This window comes from Aquarana catesbeiana, linkage group LG13, assembly GCF_042186555.1.
Source record: "Aquarana catesbeiana isolate 2022-GZ linkage group LG13, ASM4218655v1, whole genome shotgun sequence".
In the NCBI taxonomy this organism is placed as follows: Eukaryota; Metazoa; Chordata; class Amphibia; order Anura; family Ranidae; genus Aquarana; species Aquarana catesbeiana.
The window spans coordinates 47,690,686-47,712,385 of NC_133336.1; the positions used below are offsets into that span (position 1 = coordinate 47,690,686).

General features: G+C 42.9%; 1 protein-coding gene across 2 annotated transcripts in view; it reads left to right on the forward strand.

Moving 5' to 3' along the window:
- Nucleotides 1-21,700, forward strand: part of FRMD6 (FERM domain containing 6) — a 250,182-nt gene that overhangs the window by 217,310 nt on the left and 11,172 nt on the right. For both annotated transcript variants that reach the window (XM_073610059.1, XM_073610058.1), the window contains exons 5-12: nt 599-675; nt 2,883-3,069; nt 9,571-9,726; nt 11,955-12,020; nt 12,299-12,367; nt 14,028-14,202; nt 16,702-17,028; nt 18,949-19,068. In XM_073610059.1, the coding sequence (XP_073466160.1) occupies nt 599-675; nt 2,883-3,069; nt 9,571-9,726; nt 11,955-12,020; nt 12,299-12,367; nt 14,028-14,202; nt 16,702-17,028; nt 18,949-19,068 (1,177 nt within the window). The remainder of the gene's footprint in view (nt 1-598; nt 676-2,882; nt 3,070-9,570; nt 9,727-11,954; nt 12,021-12,298; nt 12,368-14,027; nt 14,203-16,701; nt 17,029-18,948; nt 19,069-21,700) is intronic.

Consider the following 21,700-nt stretch of genomic DNA (forward strand, 5'->3'; position numbering starts at 1 on the left):
GGTGCACTTTATAGTTTGCAGCAGTCCGTTACAGCATAGCTTCACCTTGTATGACTAGTCCCATTTAGTATGGCCACAAAGGACTGGGGATCCCAGCAATTTAGTTGTGAAATAATTGTATTAGCCCCGAACAAAGGCCTGGTAGGCCACGGAGTGTGGGTCGGAGCATGGGGCATAGGTTTTCAAATGACCTTGCTGCAATTAGTTCACATAGCTGGTAATGCGGGAAGTGGCATAATAACCTGCCACTAGAAGGCGCTAAATGTATCCATACTGGAGGGATTTCCCATTCCTTTTTTTGTGGTGAATGGTGTTTATGGAACAGGAAATTAGGGTACAGGACACAGTCTACAAATGACACCCATTCCTACTCTTTCCAAATGTTTTGAAGTGGATTCCAGAGTTTTAAACCTGAAATAAGCATGATGAAACACAAAAAGTGTTAACCATTTCTCATTAGGTGTCATAGATACTTCAACCTCCTGTTCAGCCATAAGGGTAGCTTCATAATACCTCCTACGAAAATAAACATTTCACTGCTGTGTGCTTTAAATACCGAATTACATTTCTTATATTTTTCTTTTTTATTTATTTATAGGGAATTGACCAGTTTGGTCCTCCAATGATTGTCCATTTTCGAGTGCAATATTATGTTGAAAATGGCAGACTGATAAGGTAAGATTTTCATTAGGTTTGTTCTCATAGCTCCATCCCCAGAGAGCTTAAAGCTTAAAGGAACCTGTGATTTGCCTATAACCCCCAGTTAATCATTCACTAAGCAGAGGGTATCATTTTTGTTGTTTGTTTTTTTTAAGTCCCCCCTGGGAAAAAAAAACCCCTGGCTTCAATGCACTCCTCATCGGTGCTGCCCCCTCAGTAGTTGTCTCTCTTAAAATGCCGCAAGCACAGACAAGCATCCGTTGATCCTGCCAGAAACGTCCTGTTTGGACAACACTGCCTCTGCTGCCTTCAAATTTCAAACAATGTTGTCAGCCCAGCCCAGTTCTCCACTGGATTACAGAACATCCCCCCCATCTTCCCATCTCCATAACTTATGGAGGTGGTGTTCTATAGTCCAGTAGAGGAGGATTCAGATGGGAACACCAGTTGATCAAAGGAAAAATAGCCCGGAAAGAGAAAACTAAGTCCTGGCCATACACTGATGGGTTTTTTTTTTTTGTCCAGCTAAATTCCTCCATCCATGCTATACAGGGCAGATAAACAAATTCCCCTGCCGGACTACTGCATTTTAACAGCTGCTGCCAGCAGCTGTCAGAACACCTGAACAGCAGCTGCATCTTATTGGATGCAGCTACTGTTCAACTGACAGTTTTCTGCCCCAAAGAATGTACAGCGGAAGGGGGCTACCAGGGCCATCCATGGAGCAAATTTTGCACAGCGTATGGCCACCTTCATACAACCACCACATCTAAGAACTGGTACACAGCAATATATTGAATTTTTGTTGCTGGGTTCTAACACACATTACATTTATAAAAACACATTCAGGATTTACACTGAAAGGGTACAACATTCACATGGTGCTAGGTTTCATAAGCTACTGCGGCCTTTGTTAAACAGAACTGGCAAGGCCTACGTGGCAAAATCTTATACAGTATGTGTGAATTCCACATCTGCTCATAGAAAAAAGAAATCAAGTCTTTCAGATGTGTAATGTCTTTATCTAAACATACATCAGTTCTGGGGCCTCTGTGGCCCACTTAGAACATGACATGGCTCCCCGGGACTGGCCTGCAGATGTGTCCTGGGTGGGGCCCAGCCCTAATCCCCTATTTTGCTATTCATTTCCCAGCCTAAGCAAACATCTGGCTTTCATCGAATAAATAGAATATGTTTGGCTGGGAAAACAGAGTAACAGAACTCCGGGGGGAGAAAGATGAAAAGAGATAACTTCTTTGTGTCCTGTTCTGATGAATAAAAAGTCCCGTTATCGGCATGAACCCATAGCAACCAGACAGAAAAAAGTTTGCAGCAATGTAGTGTAGACCAATTTCGGGGCAATTTTTTTTTTTTTTTCAAGAGGTTAAAAAACATACATTTGAGACCGTGGTACCCCCCTGCTCTCCAGCGCTGTCCCCTGCAGTAATCCCTTTTGACCACATCAGCCTCTTGGAATGAATGATCCTTATCATTTTATTGTATGGAGAATTATAGTATTATGTATTTGGCTCCTTGGTCCAAATCTTGGCACAGAGTTTGCACGTTCACGTTGGTTTGCTCCAATACTCCAGTGTCTTCCCACACTCCAAACACATGCTGGTAGGTTAAAGAATAATTCAAGGTATGGATATTTTTACATTGGCTCAGCTTGGACCAATATATACCATACCTGGGGGATCTCTCTAGAGCAGGGTTTGTCATCCAGGGTTCCATGGCACCCTAGGGTTCCTCTAGAGGTTCTATCATGAGTTGTAGATCTAGTGATTTTAAGCGGGGTTTACCTGAGCCTGGAAAGTTAATTCAAGGATTCCTTCTACATTGGAAAGGTTGTGAAAGGCTGGTCTAGAAGCATCCTACTTCAGTAATCACCACTAGCTTCTGGGTCCCGTGTGGCTGCCTTCTTGCATTGTGAACGTAGGAGACCATTCGACACAGACATCATTGAGAGATTGCTTTACATTTTCTCAATGAATGCAAGGTCGAGATGGAGGGCGCACCACCTTGGAGGCGACCAATGAAATTTACGGTACACACATTCTGTGCAAATGGTGCAAAATCAAATATTCTCCTTCTATTCTCTCTACAGGTCAAATATTATTCATTCATAAGTGTTTTGAGAAAATACCACATTATGGTTATTTGATGGAGGTGAAGATCATAGGAACTGGGCATTTATGTTATTCTTTTCTGTCATTATGCAGCGATAGGACAGCACGGTACTATTACTATTGGCACCTGCGGAAACAAACCCTGCTCTCCCAGAGCACCGTGAGGGAAGAGGCCTACTTCCTACTGGCCTCCTATGCCCTCCAGGCTGACCTGGGCAACTTCAAGAAGAACAAACACCATGGAAAATACTTTGACCCAGAAGCCTATTTTCCTCCTTGGGTAAGATGGAGTTTTGATTTTCATTGCTGCTGTTAGTATTTAATATTTGTAGTCTTTTTTTTCTTTTGTAAGAATAACCCCAAGCTTACAAAACATGTTGGCTTAATGATGAACATCAGTGTCCATTGTAGCACAAATGCTCAGACCAAATTTCGCAACTTTAATATGCAGTGGCTAACTTGATACAAACTCTGTAGCTAATGGCCAACCCAAGTCATCTTTTTGAGGACAAATAATGCTTTTATTTTATACAATGTTTTAATAAACATCCTGCTCATGTTTTTACTATATGTTTTTAAATATGTATCTGTTATTTTTTTTTTTTTAACACTAACCCTTTCTACTGCGGTATCTCTTTGCCTGTGCACAGTGAGTGTAAAAAAGAGAGGCACGAGGTAAACCGGTTCTGGTAACAACTCTCTATTCCCTTACTTTTGGAGGGATCTATTTGTACTTCCTGCTGTGTCTCTGAAACAGGAAGTGAAGGGAAATCTCCCCCATTTCCTACTTTGTCCAAAACTTAAAAAATAGTTTGGGCTTTCTATACACTTTAGTTTTTAGTGCAGAAAGAGAGAGGCACGTTAAAACACGATAAACATGTTCTGGTGTCAACTATGCCGTTTCGGGAGAGCTTATTTCTTGCTGTGTCTCTGGGACCGGAAATGAAGGGAAATCTCCCCCTATTTTTACACTTTGACCAGAAAAAAAAAAGTCTGGGCTTTACTCTATATACACTTTAATTTTTCAGTTTTGATTTTTTTTGTTCGTTTTTTTACACATATAAATTTTAATTATATTCCTTTTTACACTAACTCTTTCAACATGGTATCTCTTTGTCTGTGCACAGTGAATGTAGAAAGAGAGAGTCACAAGGTAAATCTGTTCTGATCTGGGGAGTTCTTTTCCTACAGTGCCTCTGGGACAGGAAGTATAGGGAAATCTCCCCTATTTCCTGCTTTGTTCAAAACGGGGAGAGAGAGAGAGAGAGAGAGAGAGAGAGAGAGAGAGCGAGAGATTCCTACAACAGTGGGTTGCAAGCAAGAAAATTGCTAGATTCCCCTATCAATACAGTCAGTGTTGATGTGGAAATCCCTCCCGTGGGGTGATTGTATTCTTCCAGCAGGGGGGGGGCCACGCGGAACCGTTTCTGCCGAAGAACACAGTGATTGCTGCTAGCGGCTATAGCCTCAGGCAATAATCGCATGCTAAAATCCAACATGCTGATTGTACCCAAGTCGATCAATGGATCTACTTGGATATAATCAGACTGCCCATAGATTGAACTATTCTCGGCCAGTCCCTGCTGAACCGGCCAAGATGCGATTCATCTATAGCCAGCTTTAATTTGAAGGGATCTATTGGCACTTCCTTCTGTGGCTATGGGACAGAAAGTAAAGGGAAATCTCCCCCATTTCCTGGCTTGTCCAAAGCTGCAAAAATTGTTTTCGGCTTCATATACACTTTTTTAGTTTTGCATTTTTGGTTATTTTTTTAGATATGTTTTTAATTCTATTCTTTTTCTCTACTAACACTGTACTTCTTTTTAACACAGTATCTGTGTACCTCCTGAATCAGGCCTCATGCCCTCAACATGGGGGGGGGGTGCTTTGGGGCAGGGGTCAAGGGCCACCCTGGGTGGTTGTGGGGGTCTGCGGGCAGGTGGCTTATCGGAATCTGGAAGCCCCCTTTAACAAGATACCGCCCCCTATGTGAATGAGTACCCCTACTCATTCACCAAAAAAGTGTCAAAAATAGATAAAAACAGACACAGTTTTTGACAATTCAAAATTTTGAATTTTAAAATTTTTTAAAAAATGTCCCATGATATAGATCCATCATCAGTCACACTGCCCACCACCACCACCGCCGGACCCGAAACAAGAAAAAAAAAAAAAAGCTCTGCTCACGATGAAGGCTAATCACCAATTGCCTGCTCCCTGATGGAGTTTGCTTCCTCTTTTTTCCCTTGCAAAGTAAAAGCATAATGGGCTAGTATGCATCGCATGCTAGCCCATTATGTTACACTTACTTGCAAACGAAGCCTGCGATGTCCCCGCAGGTGGCCACATCCATCTTCCCCCCTCTTCCTTCCTGGACTGTGGACTTCGGCTCTGTGACTTGCCAGAGTCACATGCACCCGGGAGTCGCCGGTCACGGCTCGAGCCCCTTAGAAACGGCATGATCTCGCCCTTTCTTCAGTGCGCATGCGCCGATGACGTCGGCGCAAGCGTATATAGTAAATATCACCTAAACTGTGCAGGTTTAGGAGATATTTCCAGTACCTACAGGTAAGCCTTATTATAGGCGTGCCTGTAGGTAAGTGGTGTAACGTGGTTTACAGCCACTTTAAATACTGTAATCTTTTCTAACACCGTATCTTTGTCTATGCACAGTGAGTATAGAAAGGGAAGCACCAGATAAACTTGTTCTAGTGAGAAATCTCTATCCCCTTACTTTGGAGAGATCTATTCTTACTTCCTGCTGTGTGTTTCGGGGACAGGAAGTTGAAAATAAATCACCCTATTTACTACTTTGTCCAAAACTGAGAAATACATGTTTTGCCTTTTTATAACTTTTAGTTTTTCCGCGCTGATAAAGCAACATTTCCCCTTTAAATCCTGTATGTAAATGTTATTGTGCCCCGCCGGTAATAAAAATCATGAATCTTGCTGGGGGTCGGACAGCCGTGACTGTGACATAGCGCAGTAAATAAGCACTTCGACAAGATGACAAATTATAATGATGCTGGAGAGCAGCACATTTGTAAATTCATTATTACAAATGGAAAATTGATCGAGATGCTGATTGCTCTAGTCTCTGCTGGGATGGGAAGGGGGCCGGCATTAATCCAGCTTTACTCGAAGTTTCTGACATATTACGAGGACACAGTCGAAGAATGCAATATACTCGCGGTCATTAACTCCACAAAACTTCATCTTCTACACCGCGGGGAGCCAAGCACTAATCTGCAGATAAGGACAGAACAAAATCAGCTGCATAATGTTCAAAATGATCTGTTCTGCCAGTAAAGAGGACCTGTCATTACGGCTGTACTGACCGTATATAGGCTGCCCTGGGCAAATGTTTTCAAGGAAAACCCTTTGCAAGGCTCCTTTCCTTTTGTCTCCAGCTGTGCTACATAAATTGAAATGTGCTGTTACAGTTTGCATGTGAATTGCTTTATACAGTATAGAGACATATTATTAGTATGTATCCTAACGAGAGTAGAAATGTATTATTTGAGCAGCAGAGAGCCTTGGTACACTCCTATAAACTGGTTTATTTGACTTAATTTATAGTATGTATAGTCCACCAGTCCAGACTCAACAGAGGAGTATAAAGCTTTTATGTGTAGGAAAGAGTCTTGGTACACCCCTCTATGCTGATCTACCTAGTATGTACAGTACACCAGTCCAGACTCAACAGAGAAAGGGAATTAAACTATCTGAGCAGCAGAGAGTCCTGATACACCCCTATAAATTGATATACTTACAGTATGTACAGTCCACCAGTCTCTTATCAAATGAGCAAGAGACTATAGCTTATCTGAGCAGCAGAGGGTCTTGGAACACCCCTACACACTGATCTACCTACAGTGTGATAGTCTATAAGTCCAGACACAACAGAGAAAGGAGATGAAGCTTATCTGAGCAGCAAAGAGTCTTGGTACACATCTGTAAACTGATCTACCTGAAGTAGGTACTACCCACCAGTCCAGACTCAATAGAGAAGGAAGAAAAAGCTCAGAGCAGTAGAGAGTCACCCCTATAAACTGATGCTTATAGTACGTACAGTCCACCTGTCCGGACTCAAGCAAGGAGGAGAATGTAGCTTATCTGAGCAGCAGAGAGTCTTGGATCATCCTATACAGTGGTCTACTTATAATGTGACAGTCTATAAGTCCATAGAGAAGGACAATAAAGCTTATCAGAGCAGCAGAGAGTCTTGGTACATGCCCATAAACTGATCTACAAATAGTATGTACAATCCACCACTCCGGACTCAATAGAGAAGGAAGAAAAAGTTTATCTGAGTAGCAGAGTGTCTTAATGCCCCCCTATAAACTGACTTGTCTATAGTATCTACGGTCTACCAGTCCAGACTCGGAGAATGATTATAAAGATTATCTGAGCAGCAGAGTGTCTTGGTGTACACCCCTATAAACTGATCTACTTATAGTATGTACAGCCCACCAGTCCAGACTCAAACAAGAAAGTGGGGGGGGGGGGGAGCTTGTCTGAGCAGCTGAGTGACTTGTTGTCTGTACTTAACAGTCAGCATTTGGCTTCAAGTGTCAGTCCATCCAGATCTTCAGATTTTAGTGTTGCTGACAGTTTCTTCCGCCTATATGAGAAGCTAAGGGCTGACTTGGCTCCCTGGACTCCCCCAACAACTAAAATATCACTGTTGAGTGCTCTGGCCTTGCAGTGTGTTATGTTTGAATATATGAATGAAGTGCATATAGCGCACATTTGCATTGGCTTAATAGAAGATGTTTTTAGCCTTTACCCAGCAAAAACAAAAGTTTCTCCCATGTTTTGTTCCCAACTCCGCCCCATCTATTGCCCACTTTAAAAAAAGAAACTCAAAACTGCTAAATCCGACCTCCGGCCTTCCCTTCACCCTTGCACAGCTGTACAGATGCCTCTCCTGGACTGAAATGGGTTACTCTGATTTCACTGCACACTGTGAGCTTATCACAGTGTGCATTAAAACCTGTAACAAGTCAGATCGAGCCTATCTCATTTCCTGGCTGTTGGACATCCAGTTTTTTCAAGCTCTTTCTGAAAAGTTTTATTTGGAAATGTCATTAGCATGTTAATTGGGTGGGGTGGGGGTGGGGGGTTGATACAGATACAGTACATCCCAACACTGAAGAAATGACCCTTTGCTACAATGTAAAGTAGTGAGTGTACAGCTTGTATAACAGTGTAAATTTTCTGTCCCCTCAAAATACCTCAACACACAGCCATTAATGTCTAAACTGCTGGCAACAAAAGTGAGTACACCTCTAAGGGAAAATGTCCAAATTGGACTGAATTAGCCATTTTCCCTCGCCAGTGTGACTCATTAGTGTTACAAGGTCTCAGGTGTGAATGGGGAGCAGGTGTGTTAAATTTGGTGTTATGGCTCTCACTCTCTCATACTGGTCACTGGAAGTTCAACATGGCACCTCATGGCAAAGAACTCTCTGAGGATCTGAAAAAAAAAGAATTGTTGCTCTACATAAAGATGGCCTAGGCTATAAGAAGATTGCCAAGACCCTGAAACTGAGTTGCAGCACAGTGGCCAAGACCATACAGCGGTTTAACAGGCCAGGTTCCACTCAGAACAGGCCTCGCCATTGTTGACCAAAGGAGTTGAGTGCACATGCTCAGCGTCATATCCAGAGGTTGTCTTTGGCAAATAGATGTATGAGTGCTGCCAGCATTGCTGCAGAGGTTGAAGGGGTGGGGGGTCAGCCTGTCAGTGCTGAGACCATATGCCGCACGCTGCATAAAATTGGTCTGCACGGCTGTCGTCCCAGAAGGAAGCCTCTTCTAAAGATGATGCACAAGAAAGCCAGCAAACAGTTTGCTGACTAAGGACATGGATTACTGGAACCATGTCCTCTGGTCTGATGACCAAGATAAACTTATTTAGTTCAGATGGAGTCAAGCATGTGTATCGGCAACCAGATGAGGAGTACAAAGACAGTCAAGCATGGTGGTGGAAGTGTCATGTTCTGGGGCTGCATGAGTGCTGCCAATACTGGGGAGCTACAGTTCATTGAGGGAACCATGAATGCCAACATGTACTGTGACATACTGAAGCAGAGCATGATCCCCTCCCTCCAGAGACTGGGCCGCAGGGCAGTATTCCAACATAACGACCCCAAACACACCTCCATGACGACCAATGCCTTGCTAAAGAAGCTGAGGGTAAAGGTGATGGACTGGCCAAGCATGTCTCTAGACCTAAACCCTATTGATCATCTGTGGGGCATCCTCAAATGGAAGGTGGAGGAGCACAAGGTCTCTAACATCCACCAGCTCTGTGATGTCGTCATGGAGGAATGGAAGAGGATGCCAGTGACAACCTGTGAAGCTCTGGTGAACTCCATGTCCAAGGGGGTTAAGGCAGTGCTGGAAAATAATGGTGGCCACACAAAATATTGACACTTTGGGCCCATTTTGGACATTTTCACTTAGGGGTGTACTCACTTTTGTTGCCAGCGGTTTAGACATTAATGGCTGTGTGTTGAGTTATTTTGAGGGGACAGCAAATTTACACTGTTATACAAGCTGTACACTCACTACTTTACATTGGAGCAAAGTGTCATTTCTTCAGTGTTACATGAAAAGATAGAATAAAATATTCACAAAAATGTGAGGGGTGTACTCACTTTTGTGAGACACTGTTACTATAAGCAGATTTAGCTGCAGCCAAATGTTTAGTGCACTGCCATGGAGCTGTATCCTTCTGACACTGCATTGCTCATTGCATTGTTTTCGTCTACAGATAATAAAGAAGCGGGGAAAAGATTACATCCTCAAGCACATTCCTAATATTCACCGTGACCAATTTGCACTGACAGTGTCGGAAGCACAACTGATGTATATAAAAGAAGCCGCAAGACTCGATGACCTCTGCGTCCATTACTACAGGTTATACAAGGTGAGAAGGCAGAGCGAGGATATGAAGTGTAAGCTGTTTGCCCCAACCAGCTCCGCCAGGCTGTGTGTGATAACCCCGGGGAAGAAGTATGTAAACCAAATCTCTAAAATCTCATTGAAGCTCAAATATATTAGGCCCCATACACACTATGACACGCAACATCTGGCATCGTGTATGTGTGTTTTTTTTAGTGCAGGGGTCTCCAAACTTTCTAAACAAAGGGTCAGTTTACTGTCCTTCAGACTCTGAGGGGGCCGGACTATGCCCAGTGAGTGTAGAAAAAGGCCCATCGTCAATGGGAGTAAACCATGCCTCATCATTGGTTTTAGTGGGAGCAATCATGACCCACTGCTGCGGTCAGGAGGAATAGTGCCCCATCATTGGAGACAGTGGGAGGAATAGTGCCCCATCATTGGAGACAGTGGGAGGAATAGTGCCCCATCATTGGAGACAGTGGGAGGAATAGTGCCCCATCATTGGTGTCAGTGGGAGGAATAGGGCCCATCATTGGTGTCAGTGGGAGAAATGAAGCCCCATTACTGGTATCAGTGGGAGGAATAGTGCCCCAACATTGGTATTAGTGGCAGGAATAATGCCCCATCATTGGTGTCAGTGGGAGGAATAGTGCCCCATCATTGGTAGGAAGTGGCTCCAAAGTGTCTGCAGGTGATTTCCAGCACTGAGATGGAACAAAGGATGTATAAATTGAAAAAACAAGTATTTAGAAATAAAAATGCAGTTTCTTATGGTACAGAGTGCCTGTCAAATTTTTGTTTCGGATTATGTATTAGGAAGAATTTCACTCACTTTCAGTAGCTGTGACATTTCCTGGCTGGAGGATATCCAGCATCATCTAGCCCTCCCAGCCTAATTGTCCTCGGTTCACCCCTTTTATTCATTAGATTTCAGTTCTGTCGCCCGCTCTATCCACACCACCCCCTATATCAGTGATGGTGAACCTTGGCACTCCAGATGTTTTGGAATTACATTTCCCATGATGCTCAACTACACTGCAGAGTGCATGAGGATCATGGGAAATGTAGTTCCAAAACATCTGGGGTGCCAAGGTTCGCCATCACTGCCCTATATAGTTAATGGATAGATTCATGCATAGCATGAATCTATCCACAGCCACTGCCGCCACCCCCAATTCAAGCGCCCGGCCCCTGTCAGGACACCGGGCGCATGAATTACAGTCGCGGAGGTGTTTTTTTTTTTTAACACCTGATTAGAGCCATAAGCTCTAATAGGCTTCAAAATAGGGTGGACTCGGAGCGCAGACCATTGCGCTCGGAGCCCACCCAGGTGTGTTGGAAAAGGAAATTAAAATTTGATTTTCTAACACTGAATCGCCTCTCCGCCAATCAGGAAGCGCAGGTCTGATACCCGTTTCCCCTGATTGGCTGAAAGGTCAGGCGATCCTTTTAGACGCTTAGGAGGAGGGGAGGAGACACATGACGGAAGCCGCCATGATCTCAGAAGAGGAGGACACAGACGCTGCCAGATGCCCGCTGCAGCCTGATCCCCTGCCCGATGTGCCCACCGATGCTGTGTGCCCACCAATCCCCGACTTGCTCGCTGATTCCCACCGCCGATGGGGTAAGTGCTGGTGAACTGGCAGACAGCGGAGGGGGGGGGGGCTTTGAAGTGCCGCAGGGGGGGGTTGTTTCCCCCCCCAAACAAGAAACTACCAGCCGCCACTGCCCGAGACCAACCTACTGCTTGCATCAGGAATTAGGACTCTTGAGAGTAATACTGAGGCAGGATGCTGTCATGTTTTTAGGTTTCCATGTAAAGCCCCCTGCTGGCCCCTCCCACCATCCATAATCTACCTGCATTGCATAGAGAAGCACAGAAACCCAGGTATGACATCGTTGGATCCTAAATAGGGTATGTAATGAAACTGGAGAGATTTTGTTCAAACATATGATTAGCATGTTGATGAGAGAAGAACCAGGGAAGGCAAAGGAGGAGATCTACTAAAACTGGAGCACTCAGAATCTGGTGCAGATGTGCATAGTAGCCAATCGGCTTCTAACTTCAGCTTGTTCAATTAAACTTTGGCAATAAAACCTGGAAGCTGATTGGTTTCCTTGCACAGCTGTACCAGATTGTACACTCTCCAGGTTTAGTAACCCCCCCCCCCCCCCCCCCCGAAAAAAAAAGTGTAAGCAGGTTCAACTTCAGCTTTAAAACTAATCATTTTATATTTGGTTTGAAATTTTCAGGATAAAAGGGAGGTAGAAGCTTCATTGCTCCTTGGACTAACCCTGCGAGGAATCCAGGTCTTCCAGGTTGGTGTTTTATTAGTGAATTGTTGTTTAATTATCGTTTATCATAGGCAGGCACTGTACTTGTATCATGGCTTGTGTTGATAGCCATTCATGGGGCTGCCCAGTTGGCTGATTCCTTCGGGGTGTGTAAGCCTATTTTTGATGCGTTCTCACTATGCATGAATAGTTAATGACTGCCCCATGTGTATAGAAAATATATATAGAAAAACTTTTATTTTTATTTTTTTTTTTTAAGTTTTGGGTTTCTTTGTATAAGATGTTTCTCCCTTTTTATACAGAGTTCAGGAGATGAAAAGCAGCTGCTGTATGACTTCCCCTGGACCAATGTAGGAAAGTTGGTGTTTGTGGTAAGTGGTTACCATAAAAACAGGAAGGGTCTGGGTGGGAGACAGAATTTCTGAATTATACATTTTATACATTTATGTATGATTTCCTTCTCGAAAGGTAATCACTGTGTCCAACAAAAATGGTATTATGCGGGAACAAACCACAGGCAGGCGCCAAGTATGGCAGGATTATCCCTCTTAAGAACTTAATGAGGAGTTAAATGCTCTAAGATTTAGAAGTGAGAGTGGAATTGGCTACTGATTTTGACCATGTTAAAGTGCATTGTGTCCACACTATGAACATTAAAGGTGCATATTTTTTAACAAGTGGCAAAATTATATTTTAACACTCACTGAGCTCTCTAGCTGCATGCACCGTGGAGTAATTCAACCTCTAAAACAGCCATTCTCAACCAGGGTTCCGTGGAAGCCTAGGGTTCCTGCAAGGACTGCTAGGGGTTCCTTGAGCTGAGGCTGAGTGACCTCCTATCTGATGGTACGTTTATAGTTCCTGGGCCAACGCTAGTTGGCCGAGCCAGCAGCATGACACCAGTGATCTTTTTAGCTGTCTGGAAGTTTGGCATTCTGACCACCATTGTAAGGGGGGGGAGACTTTTTCCACTGGCCCCCCAATAAATAAATATATATATATATATATATATATATATATATATATATATATATATATATATATATATATACTTTTTTTATCTTTTTTTTTTTTTTTTTTTTCTTTAATCAGGCGTTCTTTAAGACTTGAATATTATTTCAAGGGTTCCTGTGGTAAAACGTTTGAGAAAGGCAGCTCTAGGATCACAGCAGAGACTCTGAAGGCCTCATTTACACTAGTGTAGTGCTACATTGGATGTTGCACATGTGCATGTTTTTTGCGCATTATCCTATTGCCATGTTACATTTAGAAATAACACACAAATAACCCCCAACTGCTCTATGGGTAACAGTGCTACCTAAAATATATAAACAAAAACCATAAATGTGAATTCTAATATGTACAATGCCGTAGTTAACTTCACTGATAATGATCTCCATTTCATCATAGAAAATAATGTCATCGGGAGCTAGAAACATCCAGCCATCATTCTATAGCTATTTATATGCAACAGGAACTGCCCACTACACTAAAATCAGCCACATTGGGACTCACGTGTGATTGGGGTGTAGTGGATGGTTCCTGTTGCATATATATAACTGTAGAACAATGGTCAGAGGTTTCTAGCTCCTAAAGACGTCATTTCCTATGACGAAACGCATTGGACAGTAACTTCTTGTTTGACGTCCCTTCCTGCACTGGAAATACGTGGCGGCCATCTTTAATGTGGGAGAACAATGGTTTTCTTAAGTAAAAACTGCTTGTTATTATGTAAGTGCATTTCTTTTATATTCCAAGTAAAGTATCACAGGTGTATTTCACACAGCATACCAAGAGACACCTGTTTGTTATCTTGAAGTTAATATTTTTTGCACGGGTAAACTGTATCTATAGCACGGGTATTCTTTTTTTGATACTTATTTAGAAATAACACACGAGTTGATTACCAAAGCAATAGGTTGTTTATTTTCTTACACATTGGTAGGTGAACAGTCTTTATGCATTTACTAAATAGGTACTAATAAGTCATTGGAGATCATTATCTGCAACTTGTTTCTATACTTTCTTCAGGGCAAAAAGTTTGAGATCTTACCAGACGGCTTACCCTCGGCCAGAAAACTGACGTACTATACCGGCTGCTCCATGCGCTCACGGCATCTCCTTCAGCTATTGAGTAACAGTCACCAACTCTACATGAAACTCCAACCAGTACTGCGGCAAGTTCGATTGCTGGAGGAAAACGAAGGTGGGTAATGTTTGACTGTACCTGAGCAAAATGTATCTGCCAATGATAGAAGAGGTACTTCTGAAAGGTTCACATTTTTTGTATTTTTTAGACCAAGGTTTCTCACCCGGGGTTCAGCGCAATTCTAGGGTTCTGTGTTCTACTGAAGGTGCCACAAGGGTTCCACCGCTGGCCACCATTGCAGTAGATATACACTCACAGACACTTTATTAGGTACACCTTGTTAATAGCGGGTTGGACCACCTTTTGCCTTCGGAACTGCCTTAATTCTTTGTGACATAGATTCAACAAGGTGTTAGAAACATTCCTCAGAGATTTTTCTCCATAGAGACATGATGGCATCACACAGTTGCAGCAGATTTGTCAGCTGCACATTCATAAATCCACCACATCCCAAAGGTGCTCTATTGGATAAGAAATGGTGACTGTGGAGGCCATTGGAGTGCAGTGACCTCATTGTCATGTTGAAGAAACCAGTGGTGAGATGATTGGAGCTTTGTGACATGGTGCATTATCCTGCTGGAAGGAGCCATCAGAAGATACTGATGACTGTAGTCATAAAGGGATGGACATGGTCAGCAACAATACTCAGGAGGTAGGCTGTGACATTTAAATGATGCTCATTTGGTGCTAAGAGGCCCAAACTGCCAAGAAAATATCCCCCACACCATTACACCACCAGCCTGAACTTTTGATACAAGGCAGGATGGATCCATGCTTTCATGTTGTTTACACCAAATTCTGACCCTACCATCTTATTGTCGCAGCTGAAATCAAGACTCTTCAGACCAGGCAACGCTTTTCCAGTCTTCTATTGTCCAATTTTGGTGAGCCTGTGCGAATTGTAACCTCAGTTTCCTGTTCTTAACTGACAGGAGTGGCCCCCGGTGTGGTCTTTTGCTGCTGTAGCCCATTCAAGATTCGATGTGTTGTGCGTTCGGAGATGATATTCTGCATACCTCGGTTGTAACGAGTGGTTAATTGAGTTACTATTGCCTTTTCATCATCTCGAACCAGTCTGCTCATTCTCCTTTGACCCTGACATCAACAAGTTTTTTTCCTCCCCACAACTGCCGCTCACTGGATATTTTCTCTTTTTCGGACCATTCTCTGTAAACCCGAGAGATGGTTGAGCGTGAAAATCCCAGTAGATCAGCAGTTTTTGAAATACTCAGCCTGTCTGGCACCAACAACCAAGACACATTTAAAAAAACTTAAATCCCATTTCTTCCCTATTCCGATACTCAGTTTAAACTTCAGCAAGTCATCTTCACCACATCTAGATGCCTAAATGCATTGAGTTTCTGCCAAATGATTGGCTGATTAGCAATTTGTTTTACCAAGCAATTGAACAGGTTTACCTAATAAAGTAGCCAGTGAGTGTATATTTGCACAAGTGACTTAAGTATCCGTGAAGGTGCCAGCTGTTTAGAACACAAAGTACTCCCAGACAGATTGATATCAGTTGGACAGTTTTCTTTTAGTTCCGTTGCAAAAGTTACCATTCTGAACCAACAGTGTAGGACAAAAGGAGCAAGTCGTAGATGAGTACTGCTGAGGCTTACTCTAGAGTCGCTGATATTATGTCCCAATCCCTGATTTTTTAATAAAATGCCAATGTGTAATTACAATGGCACAGATTCATGTACTAATTTAAAATACATGAAAGTATTTTAATGAATATTGCCATTTTCACCCACTTTTTTGAGTTCCAGTTCTCCTGTTACCATCTGTATAATCTAAAATGGAGAAAAATTCCAGCAGGGAGAGTGTCAAGTTTGGGTGGAAGACAGTGCTGGACTGGTGCCCAGCAGCAGGTTTCTATGTGGAGGGAATCGCTTCCAATGGGTTGTATCCCAATTGTAGGTGATAGACTCCACTGGGGTATAGGGCTGCTACCTTTCTGATAATGACAATGGGGCTGTTACCGCAGGGAGCATTTGAGTGATTGGAGAGGAGCACCTGGTGTCCAAAAAAATGTCTCAATTGATGATTTTTTAATCATACATCAAAGATAAAAGTATAGAAATAGAACCAACACATTTCATGGGAACTGCCTCCCCCTTCTTCAGGGCTGTATTTCTTATAGAATGGTTATGTTCTGAGAGGGTTAAACACATTTGATCAGTGACTCTGCAGCATGCCGACATGTGGAGCAGAGGCAACTGTTTTATCTTCAATAAAGGATTATTAAAAAACATTAAGTAAAATTATTTTCTGTACACTGGATGCATCTCTCCAATCATATAAGGAAGGAGAGTGAGAACCCATCATAAAGGTCAGAGCAGGTATGCAGAGCTCAGGGTGGATACTTCACCAATAGAGTACTGGAGAGATCAGGAAAATATTATAAGGTGATTCAAGTCATCAGCTTCTACCAAGCAGTGAAATCTCAGTTATGGGTGACTTTTTCAAGTCATAAAGTTCCCTCAGTAAATCAGCTAGTGTTAAGCGTTACTGGATTGTGTTTGATTACTCTTTAACCCTTGTATATTACAGAGAAGAAGTTGTATAGAGAGTCGTATATCAGCGACACTTTGGATCAGGACATGGAGCAGCTGGAGAACCGATCCATGAGCAGCGGAGGGAGCACAAAGCTCAATTGCCTCTGCAGGCGCTCCACGACCAGTCACAGCAGCTCTCTCACCTCAGGGATAGAGGCGGACACAAAAACCAGGGACATTGGAGCAGATGATAGTTTCTCCAGGTCATCACTTCACCACAAACTGAAAACCTGCAGCTCTATGACCAGCCACAGCAGCTCCCACACGTCTGGGGCTGAGAGTGCAGACAAGGACAGACTGGATGATGACTCCCAGGACGACGGTAAGTACACTTTGAAAAGTTCAGAGGACTTTCAGGCAGTTGTTTGTCACACCGAGCAGATGAACTCAAGGAAAAGAGAGCTTGCAGAATAAAGTGGTTTATGGCAGTGTATTTGTATTACCATGCCTGAAAGAGCTCTATGTTGGAGTTAGGATGAGCACACCATGTCTGAAGGACCAATGGGTTAGGAGACTTAGGATGAGAACACCATTCCTGAAGGAGCTTCAGGTAAGTGGAGCTAGGTTGAGCTCACCATACCTGAAGAAGCTTTAGGTTATGATAGAATGAGCACACCATGCCTGAAGGAGCTCCAGGTTAGGGGAGCTAGGTTGAGCACACCACATCTGAAGAAGCTTTAGAATAGGAAGTTAGGTAGAGCACACCATGCCTGGAGGTGCTCTAGGTTAGAAGAGCTAGGACGAGCACACTATTCCTTGAAACAACTCTTGGTTAGGGGACTTAGGATGAGCACACAATGTCTGAAAGAGCTCTAGGTTAGGATGAGCACACCATGCCCAAAGGAGCTTCAGGTAAGGGGAGTTAGGTAGAGCTCGCCATGCCTGAAGAAGCTTTAGGTTAGGGTAGTTAGGATGAGCACACTACACCTGAAGACGCTCTAGGATAGGAGAGTTAGGTTGAGAACACCTTCCCTGAAGGAGCTGTATGTTAGAGGAGTTAAGATGAGCACATCATTCCGTGAAAGAGCTCTAAGTTAGGGGAGTCAGGATGAGCACACCATGTCGCTCTAGGTTATGGGAGTTATGATGAGCACACTATACCTGAAGAAGCTCTAGGATTGGAGCGTTAGGATGAGCACACCATGTCTGAAGGAGCTCTGGCTGGATTAGGAGTTCTGATGAGCACACTATATCTGAAGGAGCTCTAGGTTAGGAGAAATGGACTGAGCACAGGTACACTTTAATATAATGTTGCTCCTTCCTTTGCTCCTGTAAGCTTGTACTCTTTTGAGAAGGCATCTAATAGATATATCAACATTGTCAGTGAACTTTGCATGCATTGAACCACTGTTGAAGATAAACACTCATGTTGGGCAGTAATAGTTCACAGTTGGCATTCTTCTTTCCCCCTACTGACTTTTGGTTGGGTTGAGGCGGGGCGTAATGTTGGTCGTGTTCCCCCATTCCTATCTCGCAAACTAATTCTGTATGAGGAGAATGATTGGTGTTGAGAATGAAAGAACCTAAATAGATATTTTACATTTGCAAAGTTAGTTATGACATTGAAGTAACTTTTCCGTGCAGCTTTTTCTGTTCTGGATGTCATTTTAGGCTGAATGAGGATAAAGTGAACCTATGCCTTGCTCATGTAAGGTAAACTAATGTACATTTTAATTGGGGCGGCACATTCTTATTTTTTTTGTTTTGTTATTTTACTCCCTCCTACTGCTTCATTTGCCTGCCAGGAGTCAAACGAGGAAGCCCTGTGCATGCAACTGCATGCCTTACTCCATGTGACAGCATTGAGCTCCTGAGCAGTAAGCCATTATGCACCATCCCCGTCACATAGCAGTAGCGGAATGAGTCACGTGCTCCTCATATTTAGAAATACTGGGTATTTCTGTTTCCTGGCCAAATGGAGCAGCTGGGGAGGAAAAAGGGTAAACCTAATCAGATTTGTTGGTTTGCCCTGCATGGGCAATGCTCATGTATGCTTTAAAAGGGAATGCAAATGTTGTTCTGTAGTATTTCTGGAGAGGACATTTGCTGTGTACCAGAACATACTGCCTCCTACTCCTAGTATATCACCCCAGCTTTTTAACATGTTAATTTTAAAAAAATGCACAAATGGGATCTATAGTTTCAGACAAACGTTCGGAAACCTAAAATCTGTGATATGTACATATTATGCTTATTGTTGCCCTTTTTCTGATGGTTTTCACAAAACCCTTCTTACCCATAGAGATTGAGATGCTCGTAGATGATCCAAAGGACATTGACTTGGCCTTGGACGTCAGCCCTGAACTCTGCGTATACATAACGGAAGACATGCTGAGGTCACAACACAACAACGAATATTCCGGTGAGTGAAGACAAAGCTTTGTTTTATCTGTACAGAAGTCTCTCTGTAATAAAAGTCTCTCTGGTCTACCTGTCCCCAAAAGAAGTGCTTGTATGATTTTGGTCAGATTCAGGTAAAAAGCTGTGTAGAGATCCCAACTCTGGACTTCACCTGGACTTCACCTGGAAGTAGGATTGATTCAGTTTCATTCTCCCTGCTAATTGCTACTGTTGCTGAAGCAAAGGCTGACACCAGAGCTTTGGGCATTTCACATAAACATGCATGTTCAGGCCATACGCTTGATGGTCACACTAATTTTCTAAATGTAGTTAGATCTAGTGGCTGCCATCTTGTGTTTATGAATGACCTACATTAGGGGTGCAGAAGATGTAGCTTCCCATGGTCCTCTTCCCTTAATCCACTGCTACAGTTTGGAATACTAACCTGCTTGAAGGTCATGTCTACCCAAAAATGATATTTTAGTTTGAGCCTGGTGGACTAAGTTAGCCCCTGACATCACATATGTTTCAGATATTCCCAACAACTCCCTGCTTTAATTCCCAGCATTTTCTGCTGGTTCTTAGGAGCCGCCGGCATCCTAACGACGAAGAGTCATCCCTGCTGTGAGTGGGGATTCCCCGCTGACAGCAAAATGTAAACAAAAAAGCCGGAATTAAAAAAATAAATAAAAAAACGTGGGCCTTTGGGTTGGGTATGGATTTTGAAGGGGATCCCACACCAAAAAACAAAAAATTCATACCAGACCCTTATCCGAGCATGCAGCCAGGCAGGCCAGGAAAAGGGAGGGGGGGCAGGCCACATGATTTCAACATGGGGGGGGGGGGGGCACCCACCTGGCAAAGCTCCTTGTCCCCATGTTGATGAGGACAAGGGCCATACCCATTGACATGGGTGGGCCAGGATCAGAACAGAAAAAGAGTATAGGAGATATGTTGTAATACAAAAGAAATAAACGAAACAATTTGCCTAGTATCCAGTCTAAATAATATAATCCTGCACTGGCTAGAGTAGTCACGAAAACACAGACAAATATTTGAGGGGCACATGCAGGCCGGGACTGCAGATTTGGGCACCAGGGTTGTAGCATGTACCAAAAAAGTCAAATAATGGCTTTCAGTGGGTGACCCTTTAAGTCAACTCATGTTATGGTGACATGTAATTTACCCTGATAAGGTGGGGATGGCTGTCTCAAAATGTGTTGGTTTCAGCCATGGTCTATCAAACCTGGACATCCAGCTTTACTATGTCAGGCCTATAAATAGGATTATTTTTTCTCCTCTAAAGCTGTTTTGCTGATTTCACCTTACCATGCCCGACAGAGAGACAGGAGCTGTCTGAAAACTTGCACGTTTAATCCACTCAGCAAATAAAATGAATCGTTTCTACATTTTCATGGTTCAGTCACTGCAGAAAAAAAAATGTGGTTTTAGACTGAGAAAAGGAAAAGAGTACTTTTTTCTCGATGGAATATGAATCTTTTTTGCAAGAAAAATGTTCTAAGTTTGGAAGGCAATAAGAAATAGCTGAATAAGGACCAAACTAGGACAAAAAATTATATGGTCGGAAAATGGAGCTTATCGATAGTCAATTCTTCCCTGGAAACTTACAAGGGTGGAGTGATTCTTTAAGGAAGGTGCCCTGAGGCTGGGTCCATTGGTGATTTTGATGTCACGGGTAGTGATGTCATAGCTACTGGTGATGTCAGCCAAGGTACAGATGGAGTGACTGGTGAGATATGGCCAGCAAGAAAAGCGTAATATACAGCTGCACTTACAACTATAAGAAACTTGTTTCTGAAATATGAGGTGGACCTCTTTCATCTCTATATATAACTATATATGTGCATGAACATTTTTCACCTTAATATACTGTGCTTTAGTATATATACTATTTTGAATGTGTGTTCAATAAGAACTTTTTTTTTTTTTTTTTTAAATACTTAAGGAGGTGAATACCGTAGTGATATTCCCCAGGTACAGGTAATGTCAGTAAGTGAAGCTCCAGACTCCCTCATGTTTACCTGTCTATTCTTAGTTCATCTGTTGGAAAAACCTACTGTTTATAGAGCTCAATAGCTCAAGCTCAACTTTACACACATGACTCCTTCCCTTTGATTCCTGCCTATTCAGACAGGTCTGTAGGGGGTTTTAGTTAGAAAACCTCAATCTACATGCTCCCTTTTCATCGGTGTACCCTATATTAAATGCGTAATTGTAAAATTAAGAATTTTTTTTCACATAGTAGCCAAAAAGATTTAGAATATCAGTGTTAGACTTTTTGAAAGCAGACTCATATTTTAAATCTAATGGTTGGCTTTCTAACCAGGATTTATTAGCAAAATTGAAATCTAATTGGTAAATACACTATATTATCAAAAGTATTGGGACACCTGTCTTTACACGCACATGAACTTTAATGGCATCCCAGTCTTAGTCCGTAGGGTTCAATATTGAGTTGGCCCACCCTTTCCAGCTAAAACAGCTGCAACTCTTCTGGGAAGGCTGTCCACAAGGTTTAGGAGTGTGTCTATGGGAATGTTTGACCATTCTTCCAGAAGAGCATTTGTGAGGTCAGGCCCTAATGTGAATGAAAAGGCCTGGTTCACACGCTCTGCTTTAATTAATTCCAAAGG